We start from the raw sequence: 26,754 nt of genomic DNA, 5'->3' as shown, positions 1-26,754 counted from the left end.
ACGCCAGCGGCTGCCTTCCCGGCGAGGCCCTTCGGACACCGGCCCCGCTCCGCTCCGCCGGAACGGGCCGGGCCGGGCCGGGCCGGGCGGTGGCGCTGCGCGGGGGCGCGGAGGGGCCGCGCTGGGCGCGGAGGCGGCGCCGGTCCGACGCCCCCCTCGGGGCGGGCGGCAGGCCCGGCTGCCGGCGGCGTCGCGGGGCGCGGCGCGCAGGCGCGGGGGGCGCGGGCATGCGCGCTGTGCGGCGGGGAGCCCGATCTGATAGGGAGCAGGGGCTGACACTACCCCCGTGTGGGCGGCGGAACGTCCCGAGGATGACGTGCGGCGTTCTCGAATCCCGTGTCTCGCTCGCTCGCTCGCCGCCGCCGCCGCCGAAGGAAACGGGAAAAGCAACAAGGAGGCAGGAGCAGGCGCGGCGCCATGGCGGCCCTGGAGCGGCCCGTGCCCAGTCCCGAGGCGTTCCTGGGCCAGCCCTGGGCCGCCTGGGTGCGGGAGGCCGCCCCCCCGCACGCGCACGGCGCCGCCCCCCCGCACAGTAAGGGCAGGGACCGGCCCGCGGCTCGGCACGCCGCTCCCCTCCCCCGGAGCGCACGCACGGCGGCGGGGCCAGGGGCCGGGGGCCCGGCCGGGCCACCCCCCCCTCCTCCCCGGGGCCCGCGCCCCGCGGCGGGAGGTGCCGCCCCCCCGGGCGCTCAGCTGACGCGCCGAGCCCCCGGTGCCATGTGTGCGGGAGGCGCTGGCGCACGCCGTGCCGAGCCGAGCCGTGCCGCTGCCCCGCGGCGCGGGATCCGCCGCTGGGCCGGCGCCGCGGTGGGGGAAGGGGGCGAGGGGGAGGATGCGCGGAGGGGCCGGAGGATGCTGCGGGGGGTGGGGGCTGGAGGGTGCTGCCGCGGGGGGCCCGGCGGTTCCGCTCCCTGGCAGATGCTCCGACCATTGTGCTTTTGCTGTTGCAAATAGAAACACTGCTCACCTCCTCACCTCTCCGCCTCCCCCCGCCAAACAATAAATGCACACCTCTGGGCCCTCGGCGCTTCCTGACTCTGCTTCTCTTCTGCAGGTGTAGATCTAGAAGAGACTGGAAAGGAGGGTGGAAAAAGCAGGGAGGTTATGAGGCTTAATAAAGAAGGTAAGTGGATAGTGCTGGCACACCTCTCTACCTGTCTGTCTCTTGGTGGCTGTGGATGACTGTGGTTTGGCCTTGACAGGGTAGTCTAATAGCATATGGGTATCTGCCATGAAGAATGTTTCAGGGTTGGATACACGCAGATGACTGTCACCGTGTCAACTTCTTTTAAGTATAACAGGTGTATGCGTGCGACTGAGAGATGTGGTAAAAGATAAGGCAATTTTAAGTCAAAAGACAACTACGCCTCAGTGGCCATGTTGGTTTTTTTTCGAGGACCCTGTCCCTTGGTGCAACGTTTCGCTTGCTTGTGTGTGGAGATAACCATATAAACCTGTGCATCAACTTTAAACGTTATATTATTAGCGACTGTACTGAAAAACATTTTCACTCACAGATAGAAACAGTTACCATCTTTGGGTTCATCCACTTTAGCTCAAGTCGCATTTTAGTCTTTCATTCTCATGGCTGAGTGTGACTTACAGTCAACTGAGCAGCCAGCATCTAATATTACCTTATGTTAGGCTAAGCCTTATTAGGCAAAACCAAATACTGGTCATTTGGTTTTCTGGTCATAAGGTTTTCTGGTACTGTAAGTATGAACAGGCAAATTCCAGGCTAGTGGTATTTGCTAATATGTCATGCCTGACACAGTTCTGTCAGTTGTGAGAGACTTGAATGGGGAGCGTGGGCAAATCAAATTTACACATTGTGTGACGTGCGCTGTTAACATCATGCTGAGGTAACACTTCATGCAACTAGTGAAATGGTTTGGGACACATTTTCATGTGGCTTTCTGTTTCTGTTCCGTTAAGAAAGCAGTGTATGTATACAACCTTTCTGTCATGAGAAATACTTCTTGTGAAGTCAGTTTGTAATGAATGGTCCCATCATAGTAAAACTTCAGTGTGACTTACTGATGCCGAGAGAAATCCCGCTATTACCTGTAATGTCGTCATATATATTCTGAAACGATGCTAAGTTTCTCGTTAGACTATAGTTGTCATTACACGTGTGTTCAGTTTTGAGCATCTTGACAGCTTAAAGGAATCTTATGTTTTCTAAACAAGCGCTTGAAAAAAGAAGAAATAATATAGGGTTGTGTGATAAACTGTAAAATTGCATGGGGTACACATTAAATAAAATTATTTAAAATACCATAAATTCTCCCTTTCGAGAGACCTTTATAGACATGCCAAGCTTGGTTGTGTTCCTGTCCTGATTCTTGCATGCCTGAACATCTCTATTTTGCTGACCCAAAAGCAAGTTAGAGGCAGATTGGATTTTCAGGTAATATAGCTAAAAAGTTCCAGGCTCAAACAGTTTGTATGTCTACCAGTAATGTTGAGCGTATGTTTGATTCAAAAGTAATCAAACAAAAATCTTCCTACTGGAGCTTGGCCTTCATAAGGGCCTTAATTTGTTGAGATAAAATATTTTCTGCCTAGAAGTCCTTGGACACAAATTGTTACTGTAAGCTTACTTGAGACGTAAAGATTGAAACGCGTCCCTACTCCTTAGTCATACATAATATGCAAATTGTTTCCTAGAACGATTCAGTGTAGATTATCAGTTCTACTCTGTCATTGTTTGGTTTTGGGGAGGTTATAGACTTCATCAAAGGAGTTCTATTTAAACACAGTGTCCAGAAAAATTATTTCCGACCAAAGTGTAATCTCATTGCTGACATTGTGATAGTGAGAGGTGTGAAGCACTTATTAGCTTTTCTAGTACTTGCACAGTAATACAGTTTAAAGAAACAAAACTGACTGTTATATTTAGAAAATAAAAAGCTTTAGGGATTTTATTGCTTCCAAGTAGCAACTTGTTTTGGATCACTTAGAAAGAACTTTCACGAAGTTTGAATAAATTAGTATGTGTTGAAATATTTCTCCTGTATTCACTTCAGCAGTGTGTTAATACAGGTGTTTTCACCACACCCATCCATGTCTCTGAACACCCACTGTAAATCTTCCTGGGGCCTCACTCTCCTTACTAGTAAAGATGGGAAGAATTTGCTGGGTTAGATTGATCTGCAGAAAACATTGCTCGTGAGCTTGCAGAAATGCTGGGGTGCTTGTTCTGGTCTTGCACACATCTGTTGTGTGACATGGTGGCTTCTTTTGTCTGCTTTGTTCATAGGCAAGGATTGCGGTCATGGTAGGTCTTAATACCAAACCCAATTCATTTTTCTTTGCAGTCTTATCTATTTGAGTAGGCCTTCATATGGCATTTGTGGTGCCAGGAGGTTGTAAGATGTGTCTTAGAAAGATCAGACTTTATTTGCGTAAGGGGGGGATTCCTTACACAAATACAGACGGACAGACAGGGCTTCAAGTATCAAAAATTACTGTCCTGTTTGGTAAGGATAGTGTAAAATCTGATCTCACTGCCTTTGCTTCTTGTAATATTTGTCTGAATTTTGTCAACTTTAGTTGATATGACCAGATTCATGTGGCCATTCCCTTGTAAGCAGTTGAGCAGGGAGCCTTTTTAGACTAGTGAAACTGTGTGTGGAGAGCATAGTGGGGAAAAGGGTAGGAAAACTGTGGTCTCCTCCAGACTGTGACAGGGTGTTTCACTTTGGATTTGTAGGAAAAAAATTATGTCAGATGTCAAAAAATGCTTCCAGCTGGCTTCATCCCCATGTCACTGCCTCCTTGCTGGTTGTGTACTGTAGGTGTTTAGAGTGGTGGGCTGCTCTTTTTCCTTCCTACCCAGGTGGGAGCCTGGGAGGCAGCATTCCCCAGTGGTGGTGGAGAGGAACCCTGCCAAAGGGGTTGATACTTACCACATCCCTGGACAAAGGGGTCGCAGTCTGGCAATGCTCATCCTTTCTATAATGCAAAAGATGTACGGAGGCCATGTGCCCCATCCTTTGGGCAGAAGTAAGAACGTAGAAATATTGCTCACTGCTTTCCTTTATTCTGCAGTGTATATGTAGGCAGCACAGTGGAGAGAAATTTCCTGAACATTTGTTCAGTTTTGTAGATGGAATTGCTTTCTGCGTGCTAATACTTGGTTTATGTATTCCTTTAGCAAATGCAGTGCATCCATGGTGGACTTTTACTGGCTTGTAGGTTTGTGGAGAGGGGATTACGAAGTTGTAGGTGTTCACAGAAAATGAAAAATTTTATGCAGAAGTGTTTGTGCTAGGAAAAAAAAAAACCCAAACCCAACACACTTATCTGCTTATCTAATCAGGAAACAGAAACAGCATTGTGTAACTTATCTGACAAATCACTACCAACCAACTGGCTTAGCTAAAAGAGGGGTTATCAGAATTGGAGCAGCATTTGGGATTTAGATTGAATTTTAAAAGTTGAATGGTGTGTCTGAAGAACGAAGATTTTCTTGTAGATAGCATGCATAGTAAAAGGAGTCTATATTTATTTGACAACTTGTGTCCTGTAAAAAGTCACAGTAACTGTATGCCTGAGAGATACAGTGATCTTGTATTATCAGTCATAACCTGTAACTGAGTTTAAATTAATTTTGGAGGCATATGTTTTACTATATACAATATTCAAGAAAATAATAGAAGAATGTGATTTTTTTTTTGGCTTTACAAACAGGACTATTAGTAATCAGTTTAGTAAATGTGCAAGCATTAAGTGCTGTGAGTGTTTCTAGGTAGACACGGGCTGTAAAGGAGCAAAAGATATTCTCTGTATCTTCGTGGACTACAGCAGGGTTAAATACAACATACGGGATTTAGATCTATATCTGGGTACTTGGTGTCATAGTCAACTTCAGTTTCTCAGTTCAGTGGGTTTGTATTATTGAGGTTTCAATCTGATGATGTGTGTGTTTTGTCTTAGATTATCTATTCTGTTTTCCTGATATTATGTTAAAATTAGAGATTTTTCTATCATTGTGCAGCCCCAAACTTGACCATTTTACTTGACGATTACACAAGCAAACTGGATAGTTGTTTACAATATATTTTTCCTATTTTGACTTCCCACATAACTATCTGATGGAAAGCTAACATAACTATCTGATGTTCTTCCATTGGCAACATCAGAACAAAATTAAAGGGATACTGATTAGTTTTTCTTTCAGAATTTTTTTTTTTGAATCTTCAGAAAAATATCTTGATTTTATCATTATCCGTGGAAAAATAAGAAGTTAAGGAGGTTGGGTGGTGGTGGGGAGCACTTTATAAGAAAAACAAAAAAGGATGTAGCTTACAACATTCTACTTTTGAAAAGCCAGAGGAAGAGAACTAAGAGTATTTATGAGGAGATTGTGAAAGAAGAGAAGGCAAAACCAGCTGGTTAATGTAAGCATAGGAATTGAAGTTGATCCTTTTTTTTAATTCTTATTTATTTTTTTGTTTACTAGTGGTTTGCTGATGGTGCTGTTTGTCTCCTTTAAAAACATACTAACCAAAAACTTAAGGATGAAACATTCTTGTTTTTATTTAGCTGCCTTCATCTCCACCTTTTTGTGGTGGTAGGGAATGTTGGAAAGGGCTGAGAGGGAAGGAAAATTATTATAAAGTTTTAAACACATATCCCAAAAGAAAGAAGTGAGGTTTTGGAATGTAGACCATGTTGGTTGGTGATTTGGGGTTGGTTTTGACTTTGGTTTTTCAGTGGGTAGAAGAGAGAGGTGAATGTTGTATAGTTTTCTTTCTCTTCTCTGTAAGCTAATAAGGTCTTCCAGAGATACTGGTTCTTAAACAGATGTAATATTCAGGTGGAGCTTGGTGAGTGAAAGAACTGAGAATTAGCAGGGTACAAAAAACTGTGGCTGTTATCAAGAGAAACTTTTTCTTACCATTCTTATCTTTATGCTGGGAATAAGAATAGTGAGCAAAGGTCCCCATGGGATTTTCCTGTAGGATGAGAAATGACAGTGGGATTGGATTCTGGTGTTCAAATGCCTGATCAGTTCAGTATATGATGTCTGACTCCCAGAGTTTTATTTTTTTTTCCCATGGACAGCTTCTGCAGGAGGGTGGTGTGGCTCCTGGTTGTGGCTGTCACCTCATTTAATGTGTCTCAAGGAATGGTGACAGAGGAAGAATGAAACATTATGTATGATAGTGCCCAGAAATTTAGTCAGAATTGTAGTTTATCCTCATAGTTACATAGTTATTTTCTGAAACCTGTCCTTTAGTTCATCAGCCTACACACTGGATAAAAAGAGTGGAGTCATGGTAAGGCTCTCTGATCAGACATTCTGTGTTTTAAATCAGGATTTTGGTAGTTTCAAATATGTATCTGAACCTGTTCTAGAAATTATTTCTTCAAAGATTCTGGGTTTGTTAGATGGCACATATTTTGCTGGAGTTCAGGTAACATTTCTCCTGGTATTTGTGCAACAGTTATTCTGAAGAGGTTAAATCTCCTGTAGTTTAAGGTACCTCTTTTGATCGCTCGTGGGGAAGCCACATGTCATTTTCTGTCAACTGGCAGCACTGTCACTAAGGATCTGTCTCTGACATTGCTTCTACTTGTTGGAATTTGTAACTGGACTTGCAAAGGAAGGAAATGAGATGTTTACTAGAGTGTGCCCCAAGCCCCATGGTCACCACAGAAAGTGAAATAACTTCTTTTATCTGATTTTGATTCAGATATAAAAACAAGTGTGTGTGTTCTTGTTGATCTGCCTCCATACATGGTTAATAGTTTATAGACGAAATAGAGGTTTCCACGTTTCAAAAAAGACTACACAAGCGTTGAACCATTTTCACTGTGAAACAGAGTAATTTCCTTGAAATAGGCATTTTGTTCTAGTTAACAAAAATTAGGACATTATCAGGTTCTGTTTTATCTTTGGGGCAAAATTTTTAGCCATTTAACCAAGGCTGATGTGTATGAGATGGAATCAATGGAAAGTCCTATAGAAAACATGTTTCAAATCACATTTTGTTTAAGTTGTGGATCACAGGAGTCCTGTAGGCAGAAAGTGTAAGTTTCTAGTAGTCCCACTGAAAGTTTAGGTTTATAACCCTGCATGCATTACTAAAAAGGATCACCTTCGGTAAAAATAGTATGTAGATATGAGTATTTCTTAAAGAGTTAACTCCACCATAAAGTTACATGAGTGCCATGACCATGCGTTATTAAGAGTGATTTTGGAATAACTAGCAAGAAAGATTTTCAATAACTAGGAACTTGGTGCAGAAGTTCTTCAGCTTGTCCTTGAAAAAGCTGATTCAGGAGTTAATGGTGTTAATGGTGCAGGATGTTCGGGGAAGCTGGTGTCTTTAGGTAATTTATATGCCAAAAAACCTGTGGTGATGCTGTTGTGATGCAGTCAGAGTGTTTGACAGAGGTCTCTTAGCAAGTCTATAGCAAGATGGTTCTCTTGCTGGATGAGAAAGATAGTTGCTATGTGGATAAAATGATCCAATTTTTTATTGTGGTGCTGTGCAGCTCTCTTAGCTGACTCAAACTGGAGATGGAATCCAGCACAGTTACTTAAGATTGATGTGGGGCAGAGGAAAACCAACAACTACATGCATAATTTCTCTCTTTTTCTTTTTGTGTCCCTTTATATGGTTGAATGTTGATAATTTTAAGAGAGTACTTTTGTCATGAATTTTATGGTTTATTAAAAGTTGTGCTTTAAAGCCACTGATGGTGCTAGAGAAGTGGGCTTTCTGACTGCTTTTTGTCTCATACTCAGTAGAAATAGAGATGTCTTCTGTGCTTCGGAAATGTTGTTTGTGATTCAGCGAATTTCCTTTCGTGTTTTAGTAAGTTATATTAATAATACAGCCCTTAAGCCCAACACATCTTCCTATTTATCTGTATTCTTGACAGCAATTAGAATTTAGAATTATTTGGTCTTCCTGCTTTTTGGTTTCTGTGTGCATGTATTTATAAAATGTGTGGTGTTTGGCAAAAAAAGAAGTGGAGTTTTCCCAGATCAGAAGGAGCATCAGCCAGAGGTAGCACAGAAGTTGAAGACAAAAGCTGTAGGTTCTGCATAACTACTGGTACCAGTGTACATCTAGTGTAGTTTCACTAATCCCCAGGCCCCTTCTGAGTCATCTGTGAAACGGAAGCAGTTGTGTTATGACAGTGTAGTGTGCAGTACACAGGGGGTTTGGGCTTCCTTTTGTTTCCCTTTTCGTTCCCTTGGAGCAGGTGTTCAGCAGAAGAGGCAGAAGGGTGGCTGATGAAGTAACATCAAAACGTAAGAATGACTGGCAAAGGGAATGAGTTATGGGGTTTGATTCCGTGTTCTTAATTTTGTTTGTTTTTATTCTAATATAGAGTGTTTGATATTTGCTGACCAGTCATTCTTTCCCTTCCTGTTTCTGCTGTAGGGGGCTAAACATAGAGGGCAGGTGGAGACTGGGAATTTGAAGTTACATTTGGATTGAACACTGCTAAGATCATACAAGTAATGGTTGTTGACAGGTTTGTTGGATCAGAAATGTCTTCTCTAGCAAGACAAAACAGGATGGGATTGGATTTCTCCGCTGGCAGAATAAGGTGACTTCAGCTTGTCGTTGTTCTGAGCTGAAATGGTCAGAATGGCAGCAGAGGTTTGCACAAGTGTAAATCATCATGTGTGTTCATCTTTGAATCTCTGACAGGTATCCTGTCCTCAGGTGGCCTTTGGGCTGGCCGCTTGTGATTGACCAGATTAAATAGATTATCAGGTGGTAGTTGGCATATGCACTTATTTTTTTAAGCTGCTCTTGGTCATGTCTCATCGAGACAGGACGCTTCTGATGATTTAAATCTGAAAAGTTTGTTGGATCCATGCCACCACAACAGCCACTGAGAGAGCCAAAACCTTGTTTGTTTCGGGCTGATAATGGAGACAGTCAGAGGACAATGATCCAGATGAATATAAGTAATTCGTTTGTTACTGCCATGATTAGGGAGGCAGTGTTGTTATTTGTGTGATCTGAATGCCTAGCAGCCCCATCAGAGACTAGATGCTACTGTGTGCAGGAAGGGTGTGTGCGTGTGTGTGGTGAAATCGTTGTGCTGCAGAGAACTAACTTTTTAACATATGACAGAGCAGGAGTTTTAATATTGACAAACAAAAGCACTTAGTTGCCCAACATGATAGGTGATAGACTTCAGCCTAAACTAAAGTGGCTTTCTTAGAACTGGCAAGGAAAGCTTTAAGGTGGTGTTCAGAAGGCAGTGCAGTAGTTTTGCAAGAGCTTGGAAGATATCTTTGCTCAAGTGTGGAAGCTGGCCTGAGTGAAAATACAGATTGGTTGCTGAAAGCTTAGTAAATGGATACTGACATTGTGAGCCAACTAGAAATGTGAGCAAATGGTGTGATAGCAAGTAGGATGTGGACAGAGTATGCTAGGTATGCCAGAGGAGTCTGGAAAGCAAAGACGAGTCATTCCTAGTGTTTAAAGCTGGAATGGAAGATTGCTGGTTGCAGAAAGAATAATGGTAGATCAGTGTGATGATATAGAAGAAAGAACTTTTGAAACAGCATGAACAAGCAGGAGAACGTTTGTCAAGTCAAAAAAGAAGAAAAATTTAGTAACTAATGTGAGGTGAAGGCCCAGGAAACCCTTTAGCCCTGAGAATGTTTAGAGAAGACTTTTTGTCCTAAGGATGCAAGTCAGGAAGAATGATTTAGGTATAGATGTAACCTGAATGAACGGATCAAGAGAGAAGTCATTGTCAAAGATGACATAGTATTTCTTATCTGAATGATGCGCAGGATGATAATGTTGTCCGCAGTTATCAAGAGAGGGGGTGGAGAAGAGAGGGTGGGAGAGGTGAGATCGAAGTTCTGTTCTAGCTGTATTGAGCTGAATCTGACAGCTGCTCAGTGACAAGAGGTGTCAGAAAGATAGACTGAGATTTTTTTGTTTAGACATAAATCTACTCTATTTGAGACCTGTCTCCTTAGGAGCAGAGTTTGTGGATGAATTTCCCAATCGTAAGGGAAAGTGCAAAAGATGTAGCTTAATGAAGCTACTAGAAGACAACGAAGGAAGAAGGAACCTCCCAGGAACCTGTAAAGGCTTTGATACAGGGAGGAAGGAAGCAAGAGAGGGTAGAGTTATCAAAGTAAGAAAAGGAGAATAAATGCTTTAAAAGGAGAAATACATTTAAGTTTTATGAGGAACGCACAAGGGTTATGGGTGATGGAAATATTTGACTGACTTAGTCAAACAAAGATGTGGCAATTGTAAAAGCTTTTAGACATTTTAGTGAAAGTAGTTGCGGTGTAGTGCAGGGGACAGCTGAAGGGAATTCAGGCTGAGCTTAGAAACAAGTTAAAAGTGTAATTTGTTATCAAACATTTCATAATGAGCTTAGAGGTGAAAGAAGGCTAGAAAGAGATGTAGTGGAGTTAGAGAAGCAAGGGGTCAGAAGTAGATTTCCAAACATAGGAAAGACTGGCTGTCCTGCTGTTCTGTCAGAGCAAGAGGGGAAAGGAGATGTGAGGTATGGGTTATGTGAGTGAGGCAAGTGGAGAGTGGGGCAGTTTCGTATCTGTGGTATAGGGAAGAAGGGAGAGCTGTAAGGAAGAGAAAGAGAGTGGGAAGGAAGAATGTGAAATGATTATTATGTTTTCTGGCTTTCTCTTGGAATAAATATTTGAATTCTATTGTAGAGAAAGAAATGGATACAAGAGGAGAGGTTTGAGGAGTGAGTCAAAAGTAGGAGGAAAAAAGGCTGAAATTGCAGGTGTGGGTTCAGCTCAACTGGAGGAATAGCACAGCTTAGTAAGCAGTAGGAGAGAGAGAAAAAAAACGTGCAATAACCTCATTTCCAGTCTGTTTTCCTTTTCCACTGCAAATTCTAGGACAGGTGAAAATAAAGTGAAGGAAATGAATATTTAAGATGAGCATGGGTTCAGGATTGGGGGAGTTGGACCTACTTGTGGGAAGGAAATGCAAAAACCATTAAGGGTGGAAACAGAAAGGGCAAAAAATATTGTGTCAGTGTGAAAGAGGGTGGAGTCCTGAGTATCAGAAATAATGGGATGGTAATAATGAGCAGTACCGAGAGAGTAAATTGGTGCTATTCAGTATATGCCAGGTCAGCCTTTCAGTCAGGTTCTTAGATGGAAGATTCTGTTGGAGATGACTAGAGAGAAGACTGCTGACATTTTGTGCTCTCCGACAACCCCATGCTTGAATCCGTAACGTGCCTCTGAGAAAGTTTAAAACCTTGAAGAAAAGCAGCATTTTGGAGAAATCCAGTGAATATTGCCTTTTCTCCAAGTGAAGAGTGTGTAGACCATGGCTGTGGCAGCAGAATGCTTCTATGCTTTGGTGACTGGTCGTATCTATTACATCACATGATGGACATGGAAGTAGTTTCCTTGCTGGTTTCTAGCTCAATAGTTCTATTCCTTGCAGTGCATCGTAAGTAGGTGATATATCTATGTGATCTGTCATGTACTGATCCTGACTTGTGCTTCCTGCTTCCAGAGCTGAGACAAGGCCAGAGGATTCCATTATCATGGGCTGGGTCCCAGCTAATGCCGTGCTGCACAGGGTGTACCGTCAGAGCTTGGGCGCAGTGCTGCAGTACACGTGGTTGTGTGGCTTTTGCTTGTCTTGTAGGGCAAAGCAAGCTTGTTGCAGTCTATATGCTACAGGCAGGCATGCTTTATGATACAGCATTTTTGTGGTTTTTTTCCTGAGAAGGCAGGACAATGATTTTCGAGGTGCTAAACGGAATGGCTGTCATTCGTGATGCAGGCTGCTCAGTGTTTAAGAAGCTAATCTCGGGTTTTCACATGTCTTTAGTAGATCTAAACAACTGTGTGAGGAAAGAAATGGGAAGAGGAAAATGCTGTCGGGAAGAGGTTTTTGCTCACACACACAGGATTGAGCTGATCCTTTGACATGAAAGGTTTTATCCATTACCTTCCCTTCTTTTCACGAGCAACTTTCTGCCTGTCCTTGTATATTATCAACATTAAGTCATCCCAACAGCTTATACACAATGGCTTGCAGTCACTGAGAAAAAAGGCTTCAGATTTTTCTTTTCAGGGTCTCTCAGGGTTTTTTGTGCACGATCGTAAAGTTCTGTTCTAATCTGTATTCATGCTTTTGTTTTATTTTTGGCTTTTTAGAAGACTTGGAGAACCTTGGGCAAGTGTACTAGGAAACTGAATGTGTGGCAATGGAGAGATATAAGGAGAAATGGGAGAAAAAATATTTCAGCTCTTGAAATTATGGTGAGCTGTGTGTATAGTGCTTTTAATAGAGTCTTTGTACATTCTGTGCTTGGTGTAAGTTTTCTGCAGCTAGTCTCATACCTCGCAGCACACTGGGTGTGAATGTCACCAAGCCTCGTAGGTATGTAGATTTTGAAAGAGGTAATGCAGCTTTATTTTTTTTGGTTACTTGTTTATCAGAAAATATTATTCTTGACTGCATCACTGAAGGAGGGAATGCTATAAGTTTTATTTTGTGGCTTTTGAAGATACCTGTCACTATTCTGACTGTTTGTTTTCCAAGCTCTTTGGCAAATCAAAGCTATTGTAAACCTTTATTGCTTTCCTGGAAGGTAAGAGTTTATCCTGAATGTGAGGGTTTGTGTTTTGTTTTGTTATTACGTATATATTTGGAAAAGTTCTAAAGAGATGTATAACATACGTTTTCAAATGATTACACATGTATAATAGTGCTAGCATTAAAAAACTACTAAGATATGGTCTATATTTCAGAGAACTTACAATGCACTTCAGACAAAGCCATCAGCTTGGTATGTCATGAAGGCAAAAATCAGTCTATGAATGTTGAAAAATTTCATGCAGGCAGCTATTTAAAGGAGGAATTTGAAGGAGGTAGGGAATAATTAGTGGAGGAAGGAGGCATCAAAGCTGATAGTGCAGAGCACAGCAAAGTAGTGTACAGAACAGATTTCTAGTGAGAGCAGTTTATTTGTGAAAATAAACTCTCCCTGTTTTGGTAATATTATCTTACTGTCTCAGAGCTGGAAAGTGAAGCTAATTGTAATTGCCAGACTGCAAAAATAACATAAATATTGCAAGATAAATCTTAATCTTCCTTAACTCTGTTCCCTAAACATGCCCTCTATTTTCCAAATACTTCGACATTCCCTTTTTCATTAGGCTTCAGCCTTATCCGTTCTCTTGAATGTTGCCCTAGTTTTAATACTAGGCAAAAAGTGAAGAGAAACTAACACATTGTGTATGCAACAACATTTGTCATTCTTTCATACTCCTCCTCTTCTGTATTAGTTATTTTATGCCCATATTACAGGATCAGAGGATAAATGACATGCAACATTCTAAGCAGGTTTGACTTTTGTTACAGACTTTCAACTTTAGGTTTTTGATTCCTCTGAAGTTTTAATTTGTTTCAGAGGATCCCTTGAATGTGGGCTTTTCGTGGCAGATTTCTGACGTACCATGTGCAAACAAAGAGTGCTATGAAAACAATACACAGAGCAAGTGCTTTTAAAAACTTGCTCATTTTAATACATTAAAGTGGTGCAAGAGACTTTCCTTGTGTTCATAATCATCTGTTGAAGCTGCTTTGAGTAGTAATCGAGGCAGTGTGTATATCCAGAGGAAGGGTTTGGAGGGGCGAAGGGGAAGAAATGCTGAGTATACACATGATGACTACTGATAATGTTTATAGATCACCTTTCACTGGAAAAAGGCCCAAAGTGTTCTATCAGCTATATGCAGAAATGAATTTGTTACTGAAAAGGGGCAGGGGCATCTTTGAATACAAATATGGCTGCTGCTGAAAGCCTAATCCTACTTGCGCTGGAATCAAATGAAAAAATGCTGAAAGCTGTGTACTGATAGGGTGTAATCCAGTCCTCGCTGAAATATGTTGCTGCATAATGATTCGGAAAGGAAAGGAACAATACCTTATTTCTAGATTACAAAGAAAATCCACCTTTCCCTGTGAGAGGTCATGGCAGACTTTACTGACTAGTGCTCTGTTTGCTGGTTTCCAAAAGGTGATGCTCCCATTGACACCAAATTTTGCTCATTAAAATTAAGCAGTGAGCAAAGACTGCCGTGTTTTGAAATGCATTGTTGGAGTGTCTGTCAAAGAACAGTTACCCAAACCAAGCTTATAAGAATAGGCCAATTCTTATTATAGCAAAAAGCCTCAGTACTTCACTATATTTTAGCAAGTCACCACAAATACTAGTGTGCTGCTTTTCTATCATTTTAAAACTACTTAAAAGTAGAATTTGATGTTACTGCTCCAAAAGCTATATTGCTTGCTCCTTTCCTGTGCAGACATCACTAGTACCATCATCTTTCCTGCACCTGCTCTGCCAGAGGACCATCTATATTTTACCAGATATGATAGGATATGATCTTATAATCTCTATTTTGATAATTTTTTTCTGTTTTCTGTTTCTGTTTGTGGAAATGTTCATCCTAGATACTTCATGATTTTACTTGGCTTTTTTTCATCCAAGATAGGAAGGGAAACTAGCTGGTGATACAGTAATAACTGAAGATTATAACTGGCAATTAATTTTCACTCTATGGGTAGATTTATAACATTAGCAAATCCTCCATGACTAGCTTGCAGCTTTGCCTTTTGTCTGGTAGAACACTGCCTCTACCCTGAAGCAGTCTTTTGCTGTGCCCGCTGGATTTTGCTGAAAATCAAATCTGCTGTTGCCACCCAGTACCTCAGGAGGTGACTATACAGGTGAGCATCAGAACACAGTAGTTCAAAATAGGCTGAGTGATGAGTTTATTGAATGAAATAGTAGTTTGAAGAGGTATCTTTAAATTGGGTGACTATTACATGATTGTAACGTAATCTTGTTCTCTGCAGTTTTTCTCTTGTAAAATACAGGCACTGAATTCATACATTCCATCATACATAGAGTTTGTGCAGTTAGGGTTTCAAAGGTACCTGTTTTTCTTTATAACAAACGGAACTAAATTTGGTCACGGTCCATTCTGAATGTGTTGTGTTAGGAAGAACTTCTATCTAGAATGTAAGTAGGGATGGAAGAATTACCTTAGAAGATTGATTAAATTATTACTCCCTGTGTAAAGCAGTCTTGAAGAAGGCTGAAAGTGCATGACTGGGAGAGTAGGAGGGAGGGGAATACTACTACTTTTTATGCATTTTTACTGAAATACTGCATCCTGGTTCTGATGTGCACATCAGGTGTTGGAAAAACTGTAAGGAGTTCAGAAAAAATCTACGTTAATTTGAGGACTGGATAATCAGCTTTAGGATGGAAGATTTAAGAAGCTCAGTCTATTTAGTTTATCAACAGACGGTAGAGGCTACCTGCTAAGTCTATAAGTACTTAGACAGGGCAAAGGTATCTGACAGTTAGATGGTTCTTTGTTAGCAGGATTAAGGGGATTCGCGTGGCTGAAAGCTGAAGCTAGATCTGTTCAGACTAGAAATAAGGTGCAGTTTTCTAATGATACAATTAAACAGGAACAGCTTATCAAGGGATGTAGTAGACTCTCTGTTGCACAAAGTCCTCACATAATGCCCCGGTGCTTTCCCAGGAAGCACCTGGTGCTTTAGCCAGCCAGAAAGCTTGGGTTTGAAGCTAGAACAATGTGATGAAATTCTATGGCCTGTTTTAACATAAAAATTCAGTACAGATCATAAGAAAGATTTTTCTTCTCAATTCCTCTCCTCACTAAAATTTCATACATTTTAAATGCTGCTTTTGTTAAAAAAATCATGCGAAAGATGAGGAGATCAAAGCAAAAGGCAGCTTCCTAGCAGGATGGATGAGAAAGGACCGTCCTTTCATAGCAGGTGAAAGAGGAAGTAACACTTCCCATTCACCCTTTTTATTTTCCTGGTAATCAAACCCACAAATATCCCTCCAGTCATCAATTCTAAGCACAACTTAATAATTTACCAATATAATTGTTAGCCTTCTCAGAAGCATTGCAGATAGTTTGTGCCTTCTCACTGTAAGTTCATGCAACAGACATCTGGGCCAAATGCCCCCTTCAGCTTTACTTTGTTTGCAAAGCAAAGCAACCTTTGTCAACATGTTTTTCCTGGTGCTGCCTTCTTGTCCGTGGATTTATAAGGAAGCAGCAGGTCAGTCTTTGTGGTAAGGTAAGAGGCTCTGTAATTTCTAATGGACTGTGTGGGAACTCTTTTTGTCCTCGTTTTGCAAAAGGAATAGTAGGAATCTTTTGAAGGACATTAGCACTTGGCATCATTTAGTTTACCTCTTTGTTGTAAGATCATCACCAGTCTGAGTGAAAGTGTCACCTCTTCTTTTGATTATGTCCACAGCAAGGCAAATCAATGCTGTTTTAAGATACCATTCAACTGAGACGAGAGATGTTGTGTATGTAGTGTTAAAGGAAGCATCTAACATACTTTCAATGAAGACACACTTTCAGAGGTTTCACAAGCATCTGTGCTCCTGTAACTCTTGTAAGAACTCTATAACTCTGTGCTTACAAGAGTTACAAAATAATTGGAAAGCAAATGTGCTGCATGTCAAGTTTATAAATTCTCTTCCCTCATCCTCTTACCAGTATTGCTGCCTTCAAAAACTTGTGAGAAGGCAGCATGAATTGAGGTTCTAAAAAAGAAAATACGCAATATTGGATTTCTTTTTATGAAACGTTAGATTTTTGGGCTTACACACCCAACAAAAAGTAAAGAATTTCAGGACTGTGGAATATATGGGAGATTTTTTGTTGGGTGGGTTGGTTGGTTTTGTTTTGTTTTGGGGTGGGTATTTGTGGTTTGTTTTGCTTTTTGGTTTGGTTTTGGTTTGGTTTTTCTTTTTCCCTGCAGTTGGAAAGGCTAAAACCAAGTGTGAATTGGAAGATGAGGTTTGCTCTAAATGTATGTCAATGTGTGTTCTGTGTGTATGAGCTCAGGCTGTTTCTGGTCGGGAATCTACAGGGTCACATGTGTCCTGTGCTACCTTGTAATAGTACCATGAGGTGGTTCTAAGGTTCAGGAATCTGAATCTTCCTCAGTTCCTTGTTGCTGCCCATGACAAGGTGGCACAGCTTGAAAAGTGTCTGATCCATCCGTTCTTAGCTGAGTGGTTACAAAACATTTAGATGTTTACACTCAGAGTCACCCTTAGTGTGTAACTTGTGCACTGAGTTGGACTGAGTGTTTGGACTGAGTGGCCCTGTCCTGGTCCCCTCACTATGTAGATCCCTCTATCCACAATTTCTCCAATGTTGGATTAGGCCAGGATGTGCTGTTAGGTAATATGCTCTACAGAATACTAACAACCAGGCTAAGATCAAGCAGATGTTTGGTCTACTTAACCTTCCCAGCATCGTTTAATCCATATCTGTATTCAGGTTTCAGATTTTTCTTAAGTATCCGGTGATTGAAAATGACCCTCTTTCAAGGCATCAGTTCTCTTCCTTCATTTAATTTTCTGCTTGGGAGTCTTTTGCCTAAACAAAAGTTGTGTTTAGTTTGTTTCAGCTGTCTCTTCTAGAGGAACTGCTTTTAGCTGTAAAAAGTATATTCTTTTCAGTGAACTAGTGTTTGGGAGTTGGTCTGTATTGTGTCTGTATTATATAGCCAGTATTTTTAGATGATCCTTCTCCACTGTCAGTATTTTAGGTAGACTTGCCAGGAATGGCTTCATGAGAATTCTCCTGGTAATATTGCAGCAAAAGCAACATCTAAAAAAGAGCAGAAGCCTACATCTTGGGTTTGTATAGGTACAAAACTTCCATGTGGATACTGCTTTGAAAGAAGTGTAGTACTCAAATAGTGTTCACTGTATCTAATACATAGTCTTTTGCAGGTGTTGGGGACAGTCTGCCCTTGTCTGTATGAGCATCCAGACTGTTTTCTGCCCTAATCAGGCAACTTGTAGCTGACATCTGCTGTCAGTTAAAGACTGCTGACAGGCCTTGGTGTGCATAGGCCTTCCCCTGTGGCCTGAGGACAATGAGTCTGGCTGGGTATGTGCCACTTTCATTTGGCGTTACTGATTTGCTTCTCCCCGCTTATCACCTCCTTCAGGAGTGTAACAGTAAATGGAGGGAAAGAGGGTTCAGAAGAACCTAGTCTCTGTCCTACTGTAATAAAATACCTAAAGTCTGGAGATTTTTTGCTATGAAGGAAAATAAGGAAAACATGATACTTCTGCATTTTGAAAGTATAGCCTTCTTTTAAGGATATTGTTGGTTTTATTTTGGTTTGACTAACGGTTTACCCTTTCAGAACCAATGAACACAGTTTCAAGGCTTTAGTAACACACTTGTCTAAAGCACTTGGCAGGCTGCTTGATAAATTAAGCCTCTCAAGCTTTCTGTGAAGTGTCACAGATGGAGAAACAGAAACATGGAGAGGCCAAGTGACTTGCTCCAAAGATGTAAGATAAATCTCCAGTTGTGTTGCTGGAGTGCTTTGGTTAAATGCATCTTCATTTGGAGATTGTTTGAGCTGAGGTGGATAAAAAACAAAATAAATTGCTGCATGTAATTACAGCACATGACACATTTTCAGCAATATTCCCTGAAGACATGTATCTTGTTATCACACTGTAGCTAGTTGTGTCTGTGCAGAGGCTGTAGTCCCCTTTGCCTCACTTTGGGTAACCACTGATATTTTTATGAAGAGCAGGGTAATGGAGGACCAGGTACATATGTGGGAACTTGGAGCCTGAGACCAGCCACAGCTTTAACTTGCCAGCAGGAGTGGAAGTTTTAATTCTTCTTATGAGGAGAGAAAAAACCTGCTTTTCTATATCTCTCCACAAAGTGCCAGTCTTTGGAAGAGTCATCAGAGTAGTTGTGCTTTTTGTTGTTGTTGTATTTTGTTGTGTTTAAAATTTTGCTGTACTTGCAGTCTAATGTTAGGTACTCATCAAAATCCAGGTCTCTGTTCAGTCAGCACTGGCAAACCTTGCCTTGGAGTGTATTATTTATACAGGAATATCTGCGGACTGCACTCTACTAACCTACGTATTGAAGCCTCACACAGTTTTGAATTGTGTTTTGGTTTTTCCCCCTCAGAATTTGATCCAAGCAGCTGGCAGAGTAGTAGTTTGATGCTACTATATATGTTCCATAGTTTGAAGGACGCTTTCCTTCACTTTAGCAGGTATCGGCTCATTATTTTCTTTTTATGAGAGTAAACTGACTCAGAGTGCTCCTGTGGAGATGCTTCATTCACAGAGATATCTGACAGCAAGGAACTTGCTGTTGTATGTGATATCTTCTTTTGCGTGGTTTTGAGTTGCTCCTGGCATTTTCTGCTGTAGTTTGTTTTTAGTTAGAGTGTTTGGGTAGGTGAAAGGGCACAGAGGGCTAGAGGTGAGAGGAAATTACCCTGGGGAAGGAGGATAGGGAAGAGGAGCAGGGAGGATTTTGCAGTGTGTCTTCTGAAGTTTTGGGGGATGTGTCCTTGCTGGTAGTGTGCTCTCTTGCCTAATTCGCTTTATATCTCAGTGCTTCAGATATGCCTAATGGGAATCTTATGGGAGCATGCAGATTGCCAGGATCTGTTTGAAGGAATCAAGAAGTGTGGTAAATGATTAAGTTTTTGTTTGCTTAGAGTGTCCTGAGTTTTGTCTGGGCTACCGATGCTTACAGTTCCTTTGGTATGTGCGTTCAGCACTCCGCACCACAAAATAGAGGGCAAAGTTTCCATTAACAGCAGGATAGCTCTCATTATGAATGATCTTGCTCACCTTACATGTGCAAAGTCTTTCTTAAAAGTTGAGAATATTGACTGTTTTGAAAATGAGAACGTTTCCTTTTCATTTATGTTTGGAGGTTGTAAAATCTAGAAGTCTTCTGAATTAAGCCATGCAGTCAGATCAGTGCATGTCATTTAAGGAGATCCTTATATCCTTGTATTCAGCTGTCATGATACAGTAATCTAGTCATTAAAATATAAGTTTAGGTAAAATATGAAATAACAGTTGCTGATAGAACTGGAAAAAATAGTCCTATGTTATTTACATGATTTTTAAAATCTTTTTTTGTGAAGGAGAACTGTTCACCTGGGAGGAATGCTTTAGTTCTTTTTTGTATAGCATAGCTTTTGGGGGAAATTTTATCAGAGATTATTTTATTCACAATTTCATCAGTGGTTTTGCAACAAGTTTGACATTTTGTAGTGCTCGGTTTCCACAGAGGAATAAGAGTCCTTGTAAGGTTATTGAAACATGCAGTTGTAAAGCACTTGTAAATTATTTTAGAATGTAAACAGAGATGGTGAGCAAGCTACAGATATGTTATTTTAATAAGAATTAGGGCTTGTTTTGATTATTAACTGGGCATGAATGATTAGTGGTGATTTTTATTGTATTACAATTTCTTTTTCACGATTGCTCCATTTATTCTTTGTTCTTTTTTCTTCTTTCCTTTTTTCTTTTCCTTTTCTCCCTTTCTTTGACATGGGGAGTTGTCATCTGTTAATTCCTGGTAGCTACCCTGGTATGCTGAACCAAAATAAATCAATTGTGAATGGCCAAATGACCAGCTTCTGACTGTTAGTGGTAGATAGTTGCAACATTCTTCTGGCCATAAAGTATAACTCTTAGATGAAACTAAATCTTCCCGCTTTATGTATGTGCAGTGATAAACTAAGATTTTTGAATCCAAGGTTGGATCTTAGTTATACTCCTGTTTTTCATTGAAATTGTTAGTGTATTGTTGAATTTAACAGCTGATGACTTTGATAGTGTTAGACATAAAATTCAGCTGGTGCATGAAATAGAAAATGCTTCCACTTAAGTGATAAGCAAATAGAATTGTAATTAGCAAGTTTTGGATTCTGTTTAGGAAGGGTTTAGAATTATATAGCCAGGAAGAAAAAAAATAAGTCTGTTTTTGTTTTTTTTATTCACTAACATAAAATTATGTTAAGAAAATGTAGTAATATTACAAGAATTTTAATAGTTAAAAAGTGATGTTACAACTAACCTTCAAGTATTGCAGATATAGGTAATGAGTGGTAAAGTTATAAAGTAATATTTTGGACATTAAAGAAACTGATCAAATCAGTGAATAAATGTATTTATTTACTGCTTAATTCTACTGATAGTTATGCAGTAACTGTGCATCCTAGTAACTTACTCAGAGTATTTGCTTCCCCATAGTTAGGGCTTTTTTTTACAGCTCTTGGAGGCTTTTTACGTTGCAGAAACATGTTGTTCTGATCAAAACAAAGAGTTCAGTTTTATAAACTACACAGATTCTTGACTCTTTAATGCCTGCAATTGAGAGGCAAGTTTTAAATTGAGGCCATTTGACTGTTTAGGTATCAAATGATGTACTCCACTTGAACTTCGCAACTCAAAGGAACAAATGCACTTTAAGGTATCAAAGTGGTTTAGGAATCCTCTGCCTATGACAGAAGCTTTGAAAATGCTTTATATTTTAACATTGTGGAAGGAAATGTATTCTGGGCTGAAGAGTTTTCCTTTGGAAGAAGCATTCTATTGTGAATGCCTGAAATAATTTTTGACTGTTCAAACCTTCTGCTCTGATAACTCCAGAGTATCCTTTCCATTGAAAAGTTGTTGGAAAAACTATTTGTGATAATCTCAGAAACAGGACTGTATTTAATTGCAGACTAGTTGGATAGATCACTTACAGATACTTCATTAACAGGGAGTTTACATTAGCAAGTGCTAATGCCAGTCAGAGTTCAACAAAACTCACATGTCTATCAAACAGGAGATTCACAAGGAAGGTGCATGTCACTTGTGAGTGATACTCCAAATACGCACTTTACAGATGTATATGGTCACTCCTTATAGTGGGCTGAGTGAGGTGTTAGTGCATACTGCTTTTTTTCTATACTCAGATATTTAGCCCGCTTAACAAAGAATTTCACAGCCTCTTTTGGTTAGAATAGTGATTCTGTCTGGCATTATATTCATTTACTCTTCATTAAATCCATCTACCACATTAACCTCTCACCCCACTGCTGCCAAGATCCCCAAGGCAGGTACCTTCCAGAGGTCTGGGGCTGCAAAGACGTACACAGTGCAGTCCTGCATTAAGATATGTATGTACCTTTCACGCTGAAGCAACTTCAGCTCACATAAGCACCTCCAGAGTTTGCTTCTGATCCTTTATATAGTTCCACTTGGAGAACATGCAGACAATTCTCCGTGGACAGATATTCACTCGCATGGCTGCTGTACCATATTTTAGGCTATTTTCTGGTTTGGGCTTGGTTTTTTTCAGAAGCTGAATTTTGTTTAACTCAGTCTTTTGGTAAAGTAGTAATACCAGTGGGGTTTTTTTCCAAATGATATGTTGTGATAGGAATTAGTGCCACTTACACCATTGTAATTATCACATAAACTTGCAGATGAGGTGTTAACATATATTAAAATAATGCATAATAATGGACATACATCTTTTCTTGTGTGGTGCTTTTCATTAGTAAATTTGGAAGTGTTTGATTAGGAGTTACAATGTACATAACTCCTCCTGATGCACAGGGAAAGCCATTAAGAATTCAAGAAATTTGGCTAAAAATTTTCCCAGTAGGCGATGAAGGAATGCAGGGTTTGACTCTTCCTTTGTCCACTGTCCTGTCTGTTGGATTGTGCGGTAATTAGTAACAGCCCTCCAAGGACCCATGCTGTTACAGTAAATGGGAGGAAGGTTTGTTCTTTGTAATAGTGTGGAGGATATTTTTGTTTAATGGGGTTGGTGAAAAAGTCTCTTAAGTGGTCTCTGTCCATGAATCTTGATGATTTTTTTTATTGCTTTATGATGCTGGAGTGTACCTTAAATGCACGAGACAAGGCAGTGTATTTTTGCTTCTCTATCTCCTTTTTCTCTTTTCAAGGCGCTATCACTGCAGAAGCCAGGTATGTGCCAGAAAATTGAGTGTGTCTGAAAAGCTGTGTCTTGGACTCTATCTAGGAAACCTCTTGTTCCAGTGACACTACAATTAGGTAAATCGTGAAGTACTAGGAGGCACAGCAGACTTGAAGAAAAGCTGGAAAGAATGTGGATTCTAAACAGATGAGGAACCAGTCTTTAAAAAGAACTGATTTGTTGATTGTTATCTTTTAACTGTTGCAAAGCTAGCACAACACTGTAATACTGGGTGAAATAAACTAATAACTGCTTTGCTACACCCAAATCCTCAGAAATAAATGAACAATTGCTTTGCTACACCCAAATCCTCAGAATAGTATAATGCTGGAGGGGAGATTCCTGCTAAGCAAAGTTGACAGGCATCAGGCTGCAGCATAAAAAGTGTTAAGTGGTCTGCTCATGTCATTGAGCTGTTAGGTGGATGAGATTAATCTGGGAAGCTGGGTGCTGGTGAAAGCATCACTTCTGGGACCAGGTCGTGTCAGCAAATGGCAAATGTTGCTGACCTTTTGCACGTTTCTGCCAAGAACCTGAGACTGTCACTGAGCAGGCCCATTTTTTGGCAGCTCGCTTTCATCTCGCTGCACTTTTCTTTGTGCATGTTCCTGATGTGTTCTTAGTTCCCCAGTAAAAATGGCTGAGCCCTTCGTACCCTGATCTCAGGTGTCAACAGCAGTGAAGCTGCAGAGTACCCACTGCAAAGAAACTGGACTGAAGGGGCTGCATTGAGAAGCAGGCTCACTACCTCCATGGTCAAGTGGCTCTAAAACATTCTTACCTGTGTGGTCAGTGCAGCACATGTTAATATCTGAATCTGCCTGCTGATTCTTGATTACATGCAGTGCTCTTCCTTTAAAAAGAAAGACTTCTCAAGCTCCAGAAATGCTATCTTGTGATATTTGAGTTACCACCTGAAGTGCTAACCAAGTACTAGTAAGTCATTGCTGCTGCCAAATAGCGGAAAGTAAGGTAACATTGTAAAGAAGAGTGAGCTGGAAAGATCCTTGTAAAGTAATGAACTTAAGATAAAAATTTGGAAAAACAGACATCTTTCTGTATTTTGAGTAGTTCTCTCCCCAAAAGCCACCTTTTTCTCCTGTCCAGGAAACATACAAAACAGCTCCAAAGACAACTGAAGCTTTTTCAAGTCTGTTTGAGAATATGCAAATGAAATTCTTGCATAATTTTTTGTTTGTTAGTGAGAATTACATATGTGCAGGTCAGAATCTTACTTGTACAGTATTCAGTGTGGCAGAAATTGAAAGAGAACAATAACATGATTGAACTAATAAACCGCTGCTTGCTTTCATTAAAAGGAAAGAGCCCCATTAATAGCTTTTATTATATTAGTGTGTATGTCTTTGAGTGACAATATTAAACTGATGACTTGTATTATGAGTGGTACTGTGCAGCATAACAAGTGTAGAACTTTTTTTTTCCTGATAGATAGAAGTAACATGTATCTTTTTCATTTCACTCTTCTGCTGTTCATTCATCTTCTACTAGATGGGCAGGTTTCTTCAGACTCACTCTACATTTTTTTAGTCTTCAGAACTGTCAGAACCCTGAAATAGCATTTCAGAGGGGAAATACTTACAGTTTCTTTTGCTCATTCTTTAGTTGGTAAAAGCTCCTCAAGTTTCTTGAAGCCTTTTTTTCCTGTTGTAGCAACAACAGCAAAATGTTCATTTTTCTCTCATCTAATGGCAGCAAATCTCTTGAGCATGTCTTAGTAGCAGAGTTTGCTCCTTTATAGGGTGATTACTGCAGAACTTTATTTTGAGGCTTTAAATTGTGCTTGATCCCGTACCTGTGACTAACTGTAACTTTGTTAGTAGCTCCTGTGGAAGAAGGAGGGAGCAGAAAGGAGGGGAATACCTTGAATGTGGCATGCACATATGCTTTAGGATGTTCATATTGAAGATTTGACGGACACATTAGTGGCATGCAGGCTTCTACTGACCACAGGCCTTCATGACCATGTTCTTCTCTAAGGGTTGTGCCTCTTGGAGATAAGAACACTCCCTCAGGTGTACAGCAGGCTTTTGGCCTGGACTCGGTTAGTTTGGATAAACTGTGGTTTTATCTCCTGGAATAGGGAAGAGACTACTGTACCACTACAAAGTGCTGCATTGCCAGGTTAGTTTGTCTATACGTTAAGTGTTTATCCAGTAGGAGCACATTCCTATTCTGGAAAATGTTTGCGGTGTGCCTGTAAATGTACTGTATAAATCTCAATGTAAGAGCTGATGATGTATGTATGCTTTTTCAGACAGTAAAAGTATTTGAGTGATTGTACTTGCAAGGATAATTATTCCCTTGGGAGCAGAATTCGTAAAACAAGAGAGCTATTTTCTGGAGCTGTGTGATAGTGGAACTCAAGACTGCTCTTCAATCTGCAGGAAATATTAACGCCTGTTTTAACTGTTTTGTCTCAATGGCCCGGGGGTAGAGTTTTTGCATGTCTGGACTTTGGTTAAAAAGTTTCTCATTCATATTTCCATATCCTGTTATCCACTAATGAACTTTTTCTCATATATTTTCCTTTGGCATAAAGTCCTCCAACTGAAAAAACCAAAGTGCGGTTGAGCACTTAAGGCAGTACCTCGATCTGCACACCAACAAGAAAGAGAGTGAAATCCATTTCATTTGGAATTGTGTGAAGGAAAAAGATGATCTTATTGAAAGTCTGTCTGAAAGCGACTTGTAGGAGAGACGAGTTAACATGAAAGGCAATATTCCTGAAGAGAAGTGCTGTTATAGGTGTAGGAGGCAATACAGAAAAAGCACAGAGAGAACTGGCGTAAGAATTATTTGTGTCCTTTTAGACAATACCTTTCCATTGAATACCCAGCTCTTGATTAAGAACGAGCAGACACCTTCCATCTTGTTGAGAAGAGGGTTCTTAAATTAAAATATGTTCTTGTCCTTGACTTTTATTGAAGGGAGAAGTGAAGTAACAAAACAAAAGTACCTTTAGCAATCAATGGACTTGGGGATTGGAAAAAGCCAGGCAATTACTGGGGAAAAAAAATAGAAATTGATACACGTCGCTGTGTAGAAAGTGCCTCTTTAATTTGTTCAGCTTCTGAATGCTGCAGATTGTTTCACTTGTAAAGTGCATATGTGTTGTAAATGTCATGACTAATTAGTTTCAGAGGGTGCTTCTGATTGCTTTGAGATGCAGAGTATTTAGATATTTAGTTATGTTTGAGGGTTTTTTAGCTATGCTTTTGAAGAGCTGACAGACCGAGGAACTCAAATTGGCTATAGGAGCAGGTAAATAGAGCAGGTAAACAGCAAATTCCCTCATAGTATCTTATGAAGTGAGTTGCTAAAGATAAGCTCTGTTTCTGTTACCATGTGGCAGTAAGGTCCTGGATCTAGCTGTGATTATGTCTCTTGGCAAACTTACTCTTAACAAATTTAGGTATACAGCAGCCACCACATATTTAATGGACAGTACTAATCATAAGTGACTTGCTTTCAAGTAGCAACCTAGTAGTGAAAGATGATATACACCAAATTTGCACTTTTACTGGACATAACATCTTTTTTCTTAGGTCTGCTGAAACAACAGGGGTTTTCTATAGTTGTCATAAAGAAATAGCAACTTGATTGTAAATCTGCACAGAACACTTTGGGAGAGGAAGAATTAGATTTGAGTTTTCTGTGAGTTTTCTGGTGGCCAAGTTGAGTATAAAGAGATACTGGCTTCCCTCAGCAGTAGTGGGTGCTCTGACAGCAAGAAAGGCACCCATAACAACACCTGAGGAAAGGAGAATAGCATGTGGATCCACTCTTCCTGTATATGGACAAGCAATGAGACACTTAGCATTTGATAAAATGACATAGGTAAGATTAGGGATTTTTGTTTTTCT

General features: G+C 40.5%; 1 protein-coding gene across 4 annotated transcripts in view; it reads left to right on the top strand.

Annotated features, from left to right (window-relative positions):
• The first annotated feature begins 214 nt into the window (after nucleotides 1-214).
• The window catches only part of ATXN7L1 (ataxin 7 like 1), a 114,172-nt gene continuing 87,632 nt past the window's right edge, over nucleotides 215-26,754 (top strand). The window contains exons 1-2 of one of the 4 annotated variants that reach the window (XM_030478110.2): nucleotides 215-532; nucleotides 1,055-1,123. In XM_030478110.2, coding sequence (XP_030333970.1) covers nucleotides 418-532; nucleotides 1,055-1,123 — 184 coding nt within the window. In that variant the 5' untranslated portion in view covers nucleotides 215-417. Of the gene's footprint in view, nucleotides 533-880; nucleotides 1,124-12,092; nucleotides 12,266-26,754 lie in introns of those variants that run through there. The other 3 variants (XM_030478111.1, XM_030478113.1, XM_030478112.1) reach the window with 3 other exon arrangements.

Source organism: Strigops habroptila, chromosome 3, assembly GCF_004027225.2.
Source record: "Strigops habroptila isolate Jane chromosome 3, bStrHab1.2.pri, whole genome shotgun sequence".
In the NCBI taxonomy this organism is placed as follows: domain Eukaryota; kingdom Metazoa; phylum Chordata; class Aves; order Psittaciformes; family Psittacidae; genus Strigops; species Strigops habroptila.
The sequence above is the reverse complement of the archived record's forward strand: the minus strand, read 5'-3'. Positions and strand labels throughout refer to the sequence as shown.